The 19,021-nt window shown below is 36.6% G+C and overlaps 1 protein-coding gene across 1 annotated transcript in view; it reads right to left on the bottom strand.

Annotated features, from left to right (window-relative positions):
* Window positions 1-16,178, bottom strand: part of LOC117789727 (ABC transporter G family member 20) — a 45,190-nt gene extending 29,012 nt beyond the window's left edge. The window contains exons 1-2 of the mRNA XM_034628839.1: window positions 15,405-16,178; window positions 93-337 (exon numbers count right to left, since the gene is read on the bottom strand). Coding sequence (XP_034484730.1) covers window positions 93-328 — 236 coding nt within the window. The 5' untranslated portion in view covers window positions 329-337; window positions 15,405-16,178. The remainder of the gene's footprint in view (window positions 1-92; window positions 338-15,404) is intronic.
* Window positions 16,179-19,021: the final 2,843 nt, after the last annotated feature.

Raw genomic sequence — 19,021 nt, 5'->3', positions numbered from 1 at the left:
AAAATTCATTTAAGTTCTTCAAATTTTCTTCAATTTGATATCTTGATATGGTTATCTAAAAAGTCTTGAGTTGTTAGGCGCTGTGTACTTACATGGAACCCTTGGGCACTGTCATATTGAGGCCATCCAGCACGATATTTGGATTCTTGCCGCCGCCATACATCTTATGGGCGCGCCTTACACAGACCGCCTGTTGGCGACGCGACGCCAGTGTCGATGGCTGTGAGATGAAGAGTCGTCGACGGGCGGCCAAGTCTAGATCGCTGTTGGCTGTTGTTGCAGCTGCAACTGGCGCCGTTGGCGGCACTCCATCGGCTTCGGCGTCCATGTTATTTGGCTGTAAATGGTACGATACAAATACAAATACAAATGCTACTCAGTACGTGTCTTTGAAAATTGAAAACTAAAAAATAAAAATGAAATTGGCAAACGTTTTGCTGCTGCTGCTGCCACAGCTGCTGTTGCTGTTGCTGTGCACTGACAAGGAAAGTGAATCGATATGTATATATATGTATATAACTTTGGCCTGGCATGACCCACGCAGCAGTTAGCTTAAATGGAGTCACCTCCCAATACCCAAAGCTGTCAATACGCGTCTAGCCCAGCAACGTTCTAACGATTGCCATTCTCTTGTCACTTTTGTTGTACAATTGATGTTGTTGCTGCCGATGTTGTTGTTATTGTTGTTGTTGTTTTTATAGTGACTATTTTTGTCAGTGCTGCTGCTGTTGGTAGTGCTATTGCACTTGTTTCACAGTTGATTAAACCAATTTTTCTATATGGCAGCATGACCCAAGCTTGGCCATTGCAGTGAGCCCGTGATGGATATTGCTGTCATGTAGCGGCAGCTCAAAGTTGTTTTGGCTATTGCCAATTTTCTACTAGCAGCAAACTGAAATGAATGAAATTTCAAAATGGCCATCTCTACCCGCATTCGCTGACTGGCTGACTCGCATCTGACCTCCTGATGGGTTAGTTGCGATTTGGCTACTGTTCCAAAATTTGCTTTTCTTTTTGTTGTTCTGTTTTCAAATTGACATTTTGCTAATCGAAAATGCAGCAAACAATTTGCCAATTGCCGCCAAAAGTTTTGCAATTATTTTTTTTCTGAAATACAAAAAAATCCCGAATATATGGCAACAAAAAAAATATTGGAGCCTAAGCTCCGATTCATTTATTGATTTACTTCTCACTAACAATGGAAGCAAATAAATAAAAATAAGCATAACAACGGCAAATAACTAACCCAAAGTAAACAACAACTGACATCTTGTGGTTCGAGGTTTGCTTCTGTTTTGCTTTCGCTTTGCTTGGCCCTTTTTATTGGGGGAAGGAAGGAAGCAGGAAGGGAATACTGATGGGGGAGGGGGGGTGAAGGGTTCCTGGGCCAGCAAGAAATAAACTTTCTTGATAAATGACTTCAATGTAATTAATTTCTGCTCAGCTCGCTTGCAGCGCTGGCAAAATTGTAAGCACAAGTTGTGGAACGGTAAAGTGGTCCACAGTTCTCCCTCTCTCTCTCTCTCTCTGTAGCCTGGTTGAGGTTAGAGCAGAGCTAAGGCCAGGGTTAAGGCTATTGTGGTGTTGAGGGGAATAGCAAAAGCTCATGAGCAATGGCCTGGCCAAATGCTGTCATTGCAAATGTTGAGCTGGTTACAAGCATTATACTTGCCTGCCCCTGCCACTTCCCCTCCCCATCTCCCTATCTCGCACCATCACTTTCTCTATCTATCTCTGGCTGTCCTGCCGTCCTTCTCTGTCTGGCAATACACGTCAGGAGTTGGCCCGCAGCATTTCAATTAAGAAATATTGTTTAAACATGTAAGTAGCTGTCAGGTCAAAGTATTATTGTCTTCACATGAAGAGCTTAGCCACTGGAAAGGAGCAAGCTTCATAATTTGGATTCCCTTTTCGAAATAATTAAATAATCAACTGGCATATATGGATAAGAAATTATATAATTAAAATAGAAATCTTATTGTCTTTTAGTTACCAAATGACAATTATTGCGTATACGTCATGTGACTATTGACAAGTTAAATGTGATTTAACTAGTTGCCTAAATTGTTGTTCAATCAATTCCCAAACATTAAGCTTACAACATTCATTAGCCGAATTTCCGAAATAAAACTTACTTGTCGTTATAATTCACAAAGAAATGTTAAGTAATCTGGTCATAAAAGACGATCAACATCCGTTTCCGCTGCCAAGTGAGAAAGAGGGAAATCAAACTGCGAAATTATAGTTATCAACTGATGTTAATCAGATGTTTTATATAAATCAACTTGTCTCGAAAACAGTCAGTGGCTAACCGCACAACATTGTGGTTACTCCAACATGATTTAATTGAATTTGCATGCAGCTCACACATTTAAAGCTGACCCCTTGTTGGTTCCTGTGGAGATGTCCACTGGTAAATGTTCCTAATTAAAACTTTATTTATCTTTTGCTGGCAAGACCTTAGAACTAACCTGATTGCTTTTAGTTACGAGTATGTTCGCTCAAGCCAACTGGAAAGGGAGCACCATTCACCACAGGAACCACAAATTTAATCAAATAACTTCAAAACTAAGTCCAAACATTGCTGGGAAAGATAACTAGTACCTTGGCCAGATAACAAGCAAACAAAACACGTACACATCTTTGAGTGTCTGCAAATTGCAAAAGCAACAAAAAGTTTTGTGCAATAATTTTTCAAACAGCAAAAGGTGTTAGCCAACTTCGAGTGTATCTAAACAGACAAAAGTATCTTTTATTGTAATAAAGCAGCAAACGGCACGTGAACAATCCAAAGCCGATTTTCATTTTTATTTTGGTTTCGGAAAATCTTTTAAAGTTTCACGTGCCTCCACGTGTCTGTATCTGCATCTGCATCTGTATTTTTATCTGTATCTGTATCTGTATCGGCTACACAGATTTGTATCCGTTTTATGGCTTGAAGTGGGGAACAGGTGCCAACTTGACAGGCTGGCGGGTAGAAGAAGGTAGGCTGGCAGGCAGGCAATACGGAAATAAATAAAATCATACAAGCATTGCTAAGAGGTTTGGGGGCGTGGCAGCAGCACACATGCATGAAAAGTAAAATATGTTTATAAATAAAATACCAAAACAAACACAAGCTCACACACAAAGTTTGAAGTTCAGCAACATAAAGAAGTGCAAATTGTTGCGTGCTGCGATTGTATCTATCTATGGAATGTGAGCACACAAAGGTATTTCCTGGCAACAAATATAAACGCCGCAATAAAACGAACACACAACATTTGTAACAACAATAGCAACAAGACTAGAAAGCTGGCAAGATTTTTTCTTTCTTCCTTCCTTTTTGTTCGTAGGCGGCAAATAAAAAAAGTTATAAAATGAAATGATTATCTGGTGCCTGGCGTTTGTCTAGCCATTGAGATACATGAGTAAATGTGCCGACACATACACACACACACACACACACAAATACAATATCACTGTTAGATTCCCTTTAAGTAAGTATATTGGTTATTTCAGAAGAAAAAAAGTTGCGTCAGTTTCTGCGACAGGTAAATAGGTCTGTAAACATATGGAAAGAGTCTGTGGCATTGTTTATTGCAATGCGGGTCACATATTTGTACAGCTCTTGGTTTACTGCAATTATATGATGTGCCACATATATTTATAGCTCAAATATTATATGTAAGAATATGATCTTCTGCCTTTATGGTGTCAGCAGTAAATGTTTATCGTTCACATAAACTTTAGTGCACATTGAGATGTTAATCATGACCTAATCGCCGTGTGTCCGTTCACATACAGGATTCGATATTAAGCTGGGCCAAAATGCTCTTAAATATAAGTATTAAGTTGTAAAATATTTATTTAGTTTTTTCTATATGCACGTTAAAATACCATAAATATTTTTAAATAAACATTTTTTTATTATTCAATTTAAATAAATTCATTGAAATATTTTAAAGGTCTTTTCATAAATTTCTGAGCTTTTTACAAGTCTACCTCACTCCCTCTTTCACTGGATTCTTCAATTACCTGCTCAGGGGTCTGATTTCTTTGGAATCCATGCGCCATTAGTTGCTTGAATGCATCATTTGATGTCCATAGGAACTCGGCTTAGTTTGGTCTAAATACTTTGCCATCATAACAAGGCAGTGTTTAAGGCACTTTTGAAATGGGTCAATGGCTCTTCTCGGCACACACATATTTAGTCGGTTCATTTCCATATAAAAAGCATTTGATGTGTTGGGTACTAAAACCAAAGCCAAAAGCAAGTTTTGCCTTCTGAAAGTCACTTTTCGTAGAAGTAATAAATATTTATATTTATTTTTGCACATACACAAAAAGTTATCTCTCTCTCTCTCTCTCTCTGTCTCTCTGCTTCTCTACTTTGCTCTGCATTTCAGGCAGTTGTCGTTAGCCAAAAAAAATAAATAAAAAAATTTGCACAGAATTTTACGCTCAATAAATTTAACAACAAAAATTTGCCGGTCAACGCCAAAAAATGCGCTCATGTGTTAGTAATGTGCGACTTACACAAATACAAATACACTTGCAAACACAGACATGCATATGAGATTTGCCATAATAGTTAGCAAATAATTTGCAACATCTCTCGCCGAATATTTTGGCCATGTTTAAGGGACATTTTTTTTGCAAATTATGTTATAACTAGTACAAAAAAAGGTTGCAAAGTTTCATTGCTGCTTTAGTTGTGTATTCGAACTGAGCATTTAACAATATTATAACTAACCAACAAATTGCAATAACAAATGGTAACAGTTTTCAATTGTGTACAATGGTCATTGTTTTTACATGCAAAAAAAGAAAAATCTTGAAACTCCCCTTAGGATAGAATCTCATGTTTACCAAATAAAAATCGAAAATTCGGCAAACAGTATTCAAGCAGCAGCCGCAACATTTTGTAGCAAATTCACAAATGAACACCCATATATCATTTGTTGGCCCAGTTTGAGGATTGGGGCTAGGGGTTTGGGTTATGGGTTATGGGCTTGAGGTCTTGGGTTTTCTGTGGGCTGGTCGTTTGCCAAGGCACATTTGTATTTAATGAAGCCTATTATTTGTGTTTCTTTTTAATCTTGTGAGTATGTGTTTGTTACCAAGAAGTAAGTACCGCAATTATTACGAAACATTTGTTAGTAATAATCATCGAAGCTGGGCGAGACTGATTATTTCTCCATTGTAGTTTACTGCTAAGTAAATTATAAATGTGACCATATGATTCGATCTAAATTGCTGTCAGATAATGCTAGTAATTATAGTTATATGTAAGACTTAAGCTCAAATTGATCCTCAAACCCATTTCCATTATGACACTATACTTTAAATCCATATAAAGCTTATTAAGACCACTTTTAAATCAGTTGAAAGTGCTGCAATACATTGTGAGAGGGATAAAGTACTCGGACATAGATGAAACAGTTTATTAAGCCCGTAAGCAGCATACAAATAAATTTACAATCGTTCTCCTATATAAACGGGACATGAAAGGATAATTCACATTGCCACATCCCCGCTGAGGGGGAAGTTTAAAGCATTACGTTGTTTTGCCCACATTTTGCGCAGTAATATTGATTAAGCTATTTCAATGTAGCCAGGACACACAGTCGACCCTTGCCAAACACACAAACACACAAGCACACACACATACCAACATCCTCACCCACACATGAACATATCGTTTTCATTACACGTAGCATACTTTTATGCGTTTTGAGCTTTAGCGCAACATTGTTAACTCTCCGTGATATTTTTTGATTGCGCATAACACTAAAAGCTGACCGGACTACACTTAGCGAAAAAGAACAGCTCGAATCGGCTTAAGTATATTTAGAGTTGCATTAATAACTACGCAGGTAATTTGCATAGTTTTCTCATTTGCTTTAGCAATTATCAAGCGCTAATTGTAGTGTCATAATACAATTAATCAATATTGTGTCTAGTAGTTTTTAACCATGTAAAATTTGCAATTCGTTGCACTATTCTGACGGTAATTCCCCTGACCCCTGACCCTCCTTTATGCGTCTGACTCAGCGCATTTGTTGGTGGTGCCTGTTAATTGAAAACTGTGCGCTCAAATTTCATGTTTGCAGCTGCATAAGCAATCGTCATTACAATTCCAGCTGGTCAGTTGCAAAATGGCGGTGTTTCAATCGATTTGACACATAATCTGACTTGATCAACAAAGCGGAACCTTTATAGATGAACCAGTTACTTTAAACCAATCAGATGTTGTACTTAAAAGTCATCGGTTAAGTATTAAATATTAAATTGAATTATTAGTATTAAATTGAAACTAATGTAACTATCAACCTTAAACAGTGCACAATTTTTGATATTTATATATAATTATATAACTAGGGATTCCCAACAAAGCATTACAAAATCGAGATCCCGACCATAGGATACCCGTTACTTATGAAAGAACTTTAAAGAAATTACTTGTATTACTTTGAAAACATTAAATCGCCATATCTGACGTTCTACTTATCCGATCTGGCTGCAATTCAGTGGGATAATAGATAATAATAATAGATAACGTTAATGACCGCATTTGAAGCCTGTTGGTGAAAGTGTGATATCTCTATCTCTTATAGTCTCTGATATCTAGGCGCTTACACAGACGGACAGACGGACGGACAGACAGACAGACAGACAGACAGACAGACAGACAGACAGACAGACAGACACACAGACAGACAGACAGACAGACAGACAGACAGACAGACAGACAGACAAACATGGCTATATCGACTCGGCTGTTGATGCTGATCAAGAATATATATACTTTATGGGGTCGGAGATGCCTCTTTCTCCCTGTCACATAAATTCCAACGAACACAATATACCCTTTTACTTATTTTGTAAGTAACGGGTATAATAAATGATTTCATTCTCTCGAGCCCTATATGAACTTTAATTTGTTGCTGACATTTGACACCCTTTATTATCTAATATATATTAATGTATGCTCAGTTAAGTGTATATGTATAAGTACTTATCGAAAAGTTCCCCTATTTGCAATCCCACACGCTGCAGTTAATTTGTTTTCGAGGTGTTTTTAAACTTTGAAATTTTCTGTAGGCAAGCAACAACTCAGAAGACTTCAATGTCTTAACAAATCAGCAATTACAGTTTATAAAAGTTTAATTGCGACATTAATGCTGTGGCACACAAACCCACACACATACAGAGACATTGTTGCTATGCAACCTTTCCACTGCACTTTCATGTACTAGCTTCCATACTTTGCTCACTTGGTTACAAGTATTCAATTTAAGTGAATGGGGTGCACTTTGAGCTGATGAAATTAGCAACTGCATGTCAATTATTATCAGCTTTGTTCAACTGAAGATTTTCCATCTTATGCAATAATTTGTTATATCTCTGGTTGACTTTGAACGGTGCACTAAACACAAACAAGGAATGTGCATCCTCAAGATTGTGTGTGTGTGTGGCTAGACAAATAGTCAAAAAGTCAAACAATTCCAAAGTAACACGGGGGAAAAACACTGACAATTTTATTGCACTTAGTCACTTTTTCAATACCGAGAACCGGTTACGAACCCAAGCTGCTAATCGAGCTGCCTATAGTCCAACTGTCATAAATCGAAAAACAACGGAGGTCGAGTGTTTACTATTTATCAAAGTATTTGAAAACTACTCGTATGACTCGATATTTGTTGTTTCAACTTGACAGTGAATCTTGTTATATTATATATAAATATATGCCTCTGCGTTCTTCGTGTTTACTCGACAAATCTGTGAAAACAATGGCAACCCTGCGACGACAGCCACTTTGCAAGTATTCGTATGCAAATGATTGCAGTTTGTCTATTACAAAATGATATGTAATTTATACGTATAATAGAAGGGAAATGTAATTCCAATAAAGATTTACATCCGAGCAGTCCTCTCGCTTTGATACAATGCGAAAATTTTGGGTATTCAATGCGAAAATATTCAATCTCGAAATCTTGTGCACAAAATGGCAAATTGACTGAGGTCAGTTTGAGTAATAGAAAATGTAACCTCATACCATAACTTTAACCTTGCCACGCCCACGCACAAATAAAAAACAGGCACTAAAAGTATTGTAAAAGAGACAACAAATGGCACAATACATAGAAATGTCCAAGGCTATGACTTTTTTAATCACTGTAAAAATTCAGCTTGAAGACAAGCTCAACCAGACTACAGTTCTTATAATGATAGTCAATTATTGATAGTTATAGCGTTGAGAACGATAACCAGTTTCATTAGCAGTCCATTTTCAATGGGATTTGAAATAGTAACTTAATCATTTGCTACAATTGAACTACAATTTGTGAATAATTGATACTTGACGTATGGACTTTATCCCTTAAACATATAGCTATTTAAATTAATTCCGAACTTAGGATTGTTAGAGAATAAAAGCTATTACCCTAATCACTTGACTATACTCTCTCTTTCTCTCTTTGAAAGTGATTTAAGTAGCATGCAGCTTACTGAAAATATTCGTGAAAAACATATTTGCAAAAATAACGCAAGCGACAAAAGCTAATTTTACAGGAAAGTTTTTTTAACTATCGTGTTTTGTAAATAAATACAAAAAAAATTTAATATTTTGGGTGCAGATGCTGTTGGTATTTGACAAAAGAAAAAGCAAATTGAACTAAAAACCAAGTTTTAGTTTTACATAAACTAAATCGTATTTTAAGAATTTCGCTAAATCACTTTGAAAAGGACTTCATTCCGTGATTTCTGAGCATCTCTAAGGGCCAGCATGCTGCAGTTTTTCTCACACCGAGACAAAGCCCATTGAAATATTTATGTCTTTGCATATTTTACAGAGACATTTGCACTTGACAATAACAACAACAAGTACAAGAGTCACTGCAGCGTAGCATCCGAGCAGGAGCATGACAAGGATTAGCGGCAACAGAGGCAGACGCTGATGATGATGACGTTGACAATCACTGCAACAGCCGTTGTAGAGAGGGAGATGTAGGAGCAACAGCCTCGAGACGACGGCACCGTCATCAACAGCACGAGGACATAAAGTACATTGCGTCTGGTCGGGTGGAGCATGTTTCAGGTTACCCATTGGGATTGGAATTGGAATTGGGGTAGACAACGACTGACATGCACATGGCAGCACAGAAACAAACACAATCACAAAGAAAGAGAGAGAGAGAGAGAGATTGCAGGGAAAGTGTTTCTGTTATTTGTGTGACAACCGCAAGACACAGGCATATCGTAAGTTACTATAAGACAGATACAGGAAGAGAGTTTAGAAGTCGCCTATCGCATAGGCACTCTGACCCCGACAGTCACTTAGAAAAGCCAACACAATACAATAACAAACAAAGCAATCGAAATGCATACATTGAACTCTTGGTATTCATTTGAAATCTATTAAAAACGTGTATACGCCCTGTTAGTGTCATATATAGAAAAGCATTTAAATTCGCCGCTGTGAAAAATCAAGTCAAACGAAAGTCTTAAAGTAAAAGTTGGTGCAGAATGTCCCTACCACACTCCCACCCCATATCTTCCCCCAACTCAAGAGTGTTTAGCATTTATTTGCATATGAGCACGAAGCATGCGTCTATGTGTGTGTGTGACTTTGTGAGTTTGGAAGGAAGTGCGAGTTTTTGTTTGTTTGCGCTTTTGTGTGAGAAAGCAAATATTCAAAAGCATTTATTGCCTTTTTAGCAAAGCTTGCAAGTAACATTTTTAGAAAAAAGCGAAATATAAAGCAAATTTTATTAAACAAATTATAAGAATAAAAAAAGAAAATGTGCAAAAAATTTGATTTTCTTAAGAATATTTTCTTTGGGGATTGTTCGAGTAAAATGCCCATTTGCCATTGCGGTAATTGTGTCTCAACATTATTTATTTTTTGCAGTCTTGTATTTCTTCAATTCAAATAAAAATGTAATGCCTATCATTTTTAAGTATTTAAATCATTTAAATAAAGACTTTTGAGTTGACTATTCAATGGAGTAAAACAGCAAATGAATGAAAATGTCGTTGAATCCCAATTTAAAAGTCAAAAATCATTTTTGTTGGCCAATAACATATAATAAAATATAATATTTTTCCCGTTCTTTATAAATACGTATAGTATTTTACGAGCAGATTGGGAGTGACTATGACTGCAGCTGAGCATAACAAACGATTTTTGTGCAATGAACGAAAATATTTGTTTGCCGATTGTCTTTTGCAATTGAATGTCCCCTGAAATTGCACGCACATATCCACCCAAATATCGATGCATTTACAGATATCGTTATGAGCAGCCAACCAAAAACGGTCATATATTTGTATATATATATATGTACATTTGTGTTTTGTCCTTTCTCATAATTCATTTTTCATGACCTGCAGCAATTCGACATGCATTTAATTTATTTGCCATTTTATTACTTTATTTGTTTATAAACAATAAATGTTGTAATTAACACTGTGCACCATGACAAACAATACAATAATTTCCAGTAGCTGCTTAATTTCATACTCACGCACACACATACTGACAAGAATTTTCCAAACAATTATGCACATTGAGCTAGTCCAACAAAATTTTCAAGGTTTTCTATGTGCTGCGCTTTCCAAAAATTTTCAACTTAATTTATGCTTAATAAAAAGAAATAATAACAAACAAAAATAATTAAAAATTTTGCTAGTATTGCATTTTCAATGGCTTTACAGCTGAGCTGCTTGCAATGAGGTAACCAGGCGACTACCAAAAGTGCTTCGGTTACGCTTGGCCGTCTCAGATTACGGCTTTCAGCTCTTTTGGCCAAACTTTGTGCCTAGCTCTAGTCACGATGGCTCAGCGCTTAGTCAAGCTTTGTTTATGCTGCACCTGGTGAATAATCGTAATCTGATTTGTCTGGGGAAAACCCCCAAAATTGAAATGGAACTAAGACTGGCACTGGTCAAAAGCCGATTTAAAAGTATCATATCCACTCCATTTTTAACAATTTCCTGCTGTTCTCAATAAAATCAGAGAGCAACCCCTTCTTCTCCCTAGGTGCTCGTAAAAATTATAAAAAATTCCAAAAACCTTTGAAACTGATATGCAAATAAGTGAGACGACAAAAAAGCGTAGCGACATCAAATGAAAATCGGCTACATATGCCTGTTTATATGCAAATATCACTTTTACATACATATGTATCCAAACATTTGGCAATTACTTGACAATGTTGGTGTTCTGCTCGTTGAAGCTCCGGGCAAGTTGTGCCAGTTGTTTGTCTATTTACAAATATAAATACGAGACGACGCCATCAAATTTTGCTTCATTTTCTTTTTTTGCGTTGGGAATTTTCAATTTAAATTGTGATTAAATTTTGTTCGCTCCAATGCAAAAGTCGCGCCTGTTTGAATTCTCTGCTTATACTTATTGATATTGAGCATCAAGTGCAGATTCTGTATTTCCGTTCGATATCTGAGTGTAAGTGCTTGTGAATGTGTGCTAGATCCTGCCTAGGACCTGTCTCGGCCGTTATTTGTTATGCAAATTTATTTTCGATTACTTGTTACCAAAGATTTGCTTCAGATTATGCAAATGTGTCAAACCTTAGACGTACGTAAGATTCACTCTGGAAAAGGGGGCTGCATGAACAGTTAGTCGAGAGAGCAGGATGAGGACTTATCGCTGCCTTACAAGTGGCTTATTACTGTTAGTGGTTGTTGTCGTCGAATAAATGCAAAAACTTTGCATATTTTCATGAAGTTGTTTCCAAAAAAAAAACCTTTTCTATTTTTAGGCATAAAAAAATATGATTCGGAAAATGTATTTTCATATTCGCTGATTGTTTATAGCTGAGGCCGCCTTTTATTTTGCTATTTCATACACACATTCACATATTCACTTTCTTATTTGCATAATTTGATGCTGAATATTATCATTGAAATTTATTAAAATACATCGATTTTTATTTTTTCTTAACCACATAAGACGCTCGAGCTAAATTCAATCATAAAAAAATAATAATTATTTAAGGAATTTAAGCAATCAATTCCAAATATAAAAGATATTCTGGCTGGAGTCAGAAGACTGAGTTCAATAGTTCAAAATATAATTATATTTTATATTTACATGTTAAACTTTGTGTAATGACTGTCACTTTTTTAAGGCATTGATTGATAGTATATTATTAATTTTATGAAGCCTAATTTTTACTGTTTGCGAATAATTTTCAATAAGAAGATTAACTGCCAGCTGAACAAATTATATTCGTATAAATCCGTTGCATAACCCTATTTCTATTGCATATATCAGATATCAGAAAATCCCTTTAATAAAATCATTTTCACCCAACTTAAGCCCTCTCATTATAGCATTATAACATTTTTAAATTGAATCAAATGTATAAATTCCATTTATCATTGAATTATTTCATAAAGTACACTACGACTTTGTCCTTTTGGAAAAATGTTTTTTTTTTTCTGCTGTGTATTTTGTATTCGGTTAACTATTTTTATTGGCGTCAACCTTTACGCGCTGTCATTTTGAGAAATATATATAAATGTGTGGTATTTTTAATTGAATAATTGCACATTTATTTACATATATATTCATTTAATTCGTTGTGTTTTTTAACCAGGTTCGTATTGCTTGCAAATTAATTGTCATTACAACGGAATTCATTTGACTGAAAATACTACAACAAATGGTTAAAATGTTGAATCGCCTTTACAAAACTCAATAAAAATCGTACACCGGCAAATGTGTTGACAGCTCGTGCAAATTGAAGTCAATACAGAAACAAAAATAGAAAACATCTACAAATAAAAAGAGTACAAGATAAGTACCGAAGATTTAATACTCTGTTAAAAATATCTTATGGAAACTAGAATTGAGTAAAACTCATCTTCAACACACTGTAAAATACAAGACTTCTTTAATTACTCCTCTTTCAAGGGATTATTTTTAAGTCACTTGTTTCTATTGTTGTTCGTAAAATCATTCATATTATGCCAATATACTCGAATTACTAAAGACAAATTCTAAAATCTCTGCGTGAAAATTAAGTTCTCAATCAGCCTTATGTACACTTTAATGAGTTGTCGCATATTTTATAACAAAATGAGAATACTATTTGCAAAAGTATAATAAATTTCATTAATGTGCGTTGACTACGATGTCGTTCTCCTTTAATTGCACTTTAATACCTGAAACAAGCGCCAAAATGTTAAATAAATTTCAATGCTAGTGGCACTTTCGAATAACGAGTGCATTCAAACATTAAACGAAAACGCATTTAAATTCGTCCAGACTAATTAGAATTTTTGTATCTACAATAAACAGCTGCAAGATGACAAAAATTATTTCAAATTAATTTCATTTTCGACCAATAGACTAATAATTAATGCATTTTTTTCTTTTATCACGGTTTACTTTTAACGATCTTTTTTATTAAAAAAATTAAATGAAATATACTTTTATTGTACATACCAAATACTTTTTTTGTATTTATTTATTTATTCTATTTTTTTTATTTATTCTATTTTGCCTAAAAAATCCGCAAATAAATTTGGAAAAATGCAATTAAGTAGTATCAATATACGCGTATCGTATAATCAATATAATCTCGTATCAGAATGACTGGCGAATTGTTAAGTGCTCTTCGCAGGCATTCGATAATGGTTGCTTCAGTTCATTATAAGACCCTCAATGACAATGATTCATTTGTTAGTACAAAATTAAAATCGAAATTCATAGGCAACAATGGGGAAATGTTTATGCTTATTTTATTCGTTTTTATCGGACAATATAATGGTTAATGTTTTATTAAGTGACTCGACTTGGTTCAAGTTATAAACATTTTTCTGCAATTCATGTAAAATAATTAAATGATGCGAACCAAGACGCCAAGTCTTGACCAAGTCCAATGGCAAAAGGACTACCAACTCGTATAAGCCAATTTAGTCAGCAAGAATACACTTAACACTCACACACACTCGAATATATAAATGCTGCATAAGCGTTGCGTAATTTATTAATTCAATTAGTCAGAAGTAATGCGACTATAACGATACTTAAATATGCGTTCTTTACATTTGACCCTTTTCTTGATTTAATTTTACTTTTCGAAATACCATAAACAAGAGGGCAAACGAGACTTCAGGTAGAGCGGGACAGGTTGAGTATTGCGGTTTTAATAGCGCCAAGTAATGCGGTTGCCGCAATTGTTTCAGTTGTTGTTATTTGTTTCTGTTGCTGTTGTTGTTATAGTTGTAATTGTTATTGTTATAGTTGCTAAGGCAATAGTTGCTCTCATCGTTGCGGTTTCTGTGTGGAAACTAAAAGGTTAAGTGCCGTGTTTAAAGCAACATATTAAATCATTATGAATTACTCGGGGACAAGCAAAGACTCCGATATGTGAGCATGAACAGACCATTTAGAGTTGAAGGACTACCAACGACCTTACAGATAGTTAACATTGTCTTTAGCAAGCTGTCGTCTGAATACCCTTTTCGTGAAGCTAAAGCTATACCTGATTATCACTTTAGAAATTAATGTAAGCCACATGTTTATGTTAAGACTCTTTGTGAAATCAAACCTAATTCAAGCTTTAAATGTTCATACAATATCTATAAATGTTAAGTCACAATACCCTTCGCCAAAATACAATCAAGATACTCGCACAAACCTACAACAATAGCTGACTTATGCATAACAAAAAAACAAGAAGCTATTACGTTACAACCAGCTCAAGTCAAAACAGCTCAACGAAAAAAATACCCCGCATGATATCAAAACCACAGCAACATGAGTTTGCGAAAAATACAAACACGTTTCTTGAATAGTAAAAATTATGTTATTAATATTATTTGCTAATTTTCAATTTGCGTGGGTCTCGAGGAAATAATCATTTAACAAGAAGTTAGCTTATAAGTAATGTGGCAGCTTTTGGATGTTAAGTTCTGATAGCTGATGTGTTCATTTTCTGATTTATAGGACATAGTTAATAACATTAGGTATAGGACACTAATAAGTTAATAAAAGCCGGAAACTCTTTAAGTACAGGGTATAAAAGCCGCAGCAACAGTCCCAACAACACCCAATAACTTAAGAAGCAGCAACGTCAACTCTGTTGAATGTTTTCGACTTCAGCTGCTTCTTCAGCTTCTTCTTCAGCTTCAGCTTTATCTTCGGCTTCAGCTTCAGCTGAGTTTGCATTTTAAAGTCGTTGCTGTTGTTGACCTTGGACTGCATAAATCGAATTGGAGCAGGTCGTTGACGAAGCTGTTGTTGCCGGTGTTGTTGGTGTTATTGTTGTTGTTGCTGCTGATGTGCTTTTGCATTATCATTTTGCGGTTAATATCATCCTTGAGATTGAGATGCAATTTCGCAAGGCTTGGGCCCTTTTACAATTTTAATGAGGGCTGCGGTTTCTTACCTGAGCTCTCGGTTCTTAAAGTTGCAGTTGCCAGTTGTTGTTCTCCTTGCTGTTGTTTAAGTTTTGCACACTACCAAACACAAAATGTAAACAATATATGTATGTGCACAATATTGTGCGGAATTTTTGTTGTTGCTGGTGAATAACTTTGGAGTGTTTTTTGCGTTTTGCGTTTGCAAAGTCAACAAACCTAAAGAACACGTTTGCTTTTAGTTAACCTGTTTTGGCAGTGCCCAAAGATTGCGATTGAGCAAAGATTGAGACAGACACACACACATATACACACGTTGTGAGTTAGTGATACACTAATACACATGCAAAAACTAGACAAACTTTGCGCATGCGAAATTTGAGCGCTGCTTTTATGTCATTGTTATTGTTGTTGTTGTTGCTGCTGCTGCTGCTGTTGCGGTTGCTGTTGCTGTTGCTGGAGCTGTCGCTTTTTGGTTTGTATCTTTTACTCGCGCAATTAGCCAACAACTAAAACTAAAATGTGGCACAACAGCAATTACACACAGATTTATACATTCACAATAATATAAGCCACAATTACTTAACCTAGCTTATTCACCAGTCACCGATTAACCGCGTTCTAATTATATACTTTCAATTCGATCCAATTTGCACCTGTTGTCGATCGTCGATTTAATTTGATTTGATTTCAAATGATTATTGCCGCCTGCTCAGCAAGTTCTCTGTCTGTTTTCAGTTTGCTGTATTCAACTCGTTTCTTTAAGCAATTCCGCGTGTTGTTTTCAGAGCCAGCGACGAATATCAACTGAAACTAAATATGCTGACGGTGCTGACAGATCGCCAGTTAGGCTAGAGCAGCAGCGCAGTCGCAGTCGCAGTCGCAGTAAACGTCAATATTGTTGTCTTAAAGTTGTCTAAACGGCCCGTCCAAAAGATCGAATTGTTAGTGGCTTACCTTCTGTGGTGGCTAAGCAAGTGTGACGCTATATTCTCTGGGTTCGTGACTCTACTAAGCAGCTGATCACACTTAACGAAAGCGAGAGCGAGAGTGAGAAATTGTATAGCTTTTGAAACGATCAGTTTTGTAGCTTTTAGCTTTTAAATGAGCTATATTTGAGTCAAGTTTATACAATGGTTGTTCACTTTGCTAAATGATTGTTGACCAGACTAATAGCAAAGTAAACCCACAAAAACAGATTCATTATTAAATAGTTGCAATAATATAGTAGTTCTTGTTCTTTTCTTTTGCTCAAATCTTTTACAAGATAAACATTGCATAACCAGAAGAGGGAGAATACCTCTAGTCCATTCTAGGCCATTGTGGGTACATATAGAGTAAGTAGTTCTGACAACACAGTTTGCCATTTATATTGCAGCTTTGGTCAGCTTTGTTTGGGCATCTCCAGCTGCAACCCACTGAATGTATCTTTGTCATTGTCAAGAGCTGGCAGTCTTTTCAGGTATGCTTTTCAGGTAATGGCAAGCTGCGCTATCTTATCACCTTTTTGGCCCAAACCAGGATAGGAGTGTGACTACCTAGTTGCTGGACACATTGCATGGCAATGGCAATGGAAATGGCAGTGGCAATGACAACGACGCGTCGTTGCACAGTCACAATCATCTGACATGTGCACGTCTTTCGGATTCGGAGAAATGCTAAAATGAATTGCCGCTTTTGTAAAGATTTCTTGCAGATGCTCCTTTGACTGCCTACCTCCTACCTCCTGCTGCCTGCCTGCCGCCTGCTACTACTGCTTGCACCTTGGCGTTGCTCGTGTAACAAGTTTCAACGTGCATGTTTTCAACAATGTTGCCATTTCAGTATTCGTTTCCGTTTCCTTTTTCACCTCCCTGCAAAGATGCCATGCAAAGCATAAGGGCTGCAACAAGCAATCCTACTTTGTTGCCGCCTGCCTGGCAATAGAAATGTTGCTGATAAATTTCCACACACCAACACACACACACACCTTGAAATTTGAGCTGCTTAAGTGTCTACAAAATATTTGTGCATCGGTTTAACCCAGATAAGTGCAACCAGGCGACAAAGGCAACAACAACAACATTTCTATGCCCTCGTTTGATAGACGGATGCCATAGATGACATTTTTGGCCCCTTCGAGATGTCGCTAATGAAGTGCAGAGCATTCAGACCGAGTGCTTTTGAGTAAATGATATGACAACAGACATAGAGGGCTATGCTATCCATAACAATTGAAGCATTCTGTTTATTTTCTTTAAGAGCTGGTCGAAGACACTGGCATTGTCATTTATCTTGTGTTCATTTTACTTGCGGTTCGCCTTCGAGTGCAATTCTCAAAAATAAATTTTACCCAACGGTGCAATTTTCGTACTAACAAATTTATGTGCTCAACAATTGATTTTTCAGTTCAATTTCGGTTGCTTGCAGCACAGCTCTACGTGTTGGCCGCTGCATGGAACCACCGACTATAACCACAAGGTGCAAGAGGTAAAAATAATGCCCTCAAAAATAAAGAGACGTCGATTCGCTGGCAGAGAATGGAAAGACAAGGTAAGAGGTGCGGTCCGAACTGCGCGCCACTTCATAAAATATGAAATTAGATTTGCAAGTGCAGCAGCAACAGCCAGGACAACGGAACTTATATTGGATGAGGATGGGGATGAGGATGGAGATGAGGATGTGCATATATATAGAGCCTGTTGCGGATGAACGAAAAACCCGTCGACCTCGCTTAATGTACAAGTCCTGCGACGAATGGGGTGTATTGTAAGTGGTGCTGGAAAATGGAGTCAAATGGTCAGGCCAAAGTCAGACAACCGACCGTCGACCAACGTTGACTCAAATGGCTTGACATTCGATCAAAAGTTCGACGGAAACAGCGAAAAAAGGCAAGAGCTAAAAGCAGGTTTAGCTCTTTCAATGGGTCTGTCAGTTAATCGGATTCCCTACAAATAAAATATCAGTAAATGCACAGATATTTTATTTTTATTTAACTGTCACAACTCTTATTTGAAAGAATTACTTTAATACTTAATAATAGCTAAGTCTGCTGCTATGCATGTTTCATGTACTATTTAACGCGTCGTATAATATATGTTAATCATACAAGCAGCATATGTTCCAAAAAATCATGCTAGTCAATCCTTTTTTTATGGCCAAGATCAAAGTAGTTGTCGCTGTCGACAATGCCGAGCATGTTCAATGATTTGTAGGTGAAGCTAAATTGAAAACAGGATGGGGAAATAGGATGGGATGGGAGCAGGACCACGACACACAAATACAAAGCGCAATGCGCGGCTAATACCGCTTAATAGTTTTTACATTTTTTTGCTTCGGTCTTTGGTCTTTGTCACTAGCTATGGCCATGGCCAGAACCAGTACCGTTAGCAGCGCCAGAGCCAGAGACATGCTGACTTAACTGATTCGATGCTCGTTCCTTTTCTCGCTTTAAAACCGAACGAAATGTTCAATAGCTGGAAAATGTAAATCCTATTGAGTCGGTCGTTATTTTTTCTCTTTTTCTTTCTATTTTTCAATTCTTTTTTTTGTTCCTTTTGGAGTGCTGCTAATGCAACAAAGGGCGTGGCTGGGACTGTGGCTGGGTTCACCGCAGTTCGCTCACTTTGGCTTCAATAGCGGCCAAATGTCTTCATCGGGTTTGATT

Source organism: Drosophila innubila (assembly GCF_004354385.1).
Source record: "Drosophila innubila isolate TH190305 chromosome 3R unlocalized genomic scaffold, UK_Dinn_1.0 2_E_3R, whole genome shotgun sequence".
Lineage (NCBI taxonomy): Eukaryota > Metazoa > Arthropoda > Insecta > Diptera > Drosophilidae > Drosophila > Drosophila innubila.
Note: the sequence above shows the minus strand (reverse complement) of the source record. Positions and strands in the feature narration are given on the sequence as shown.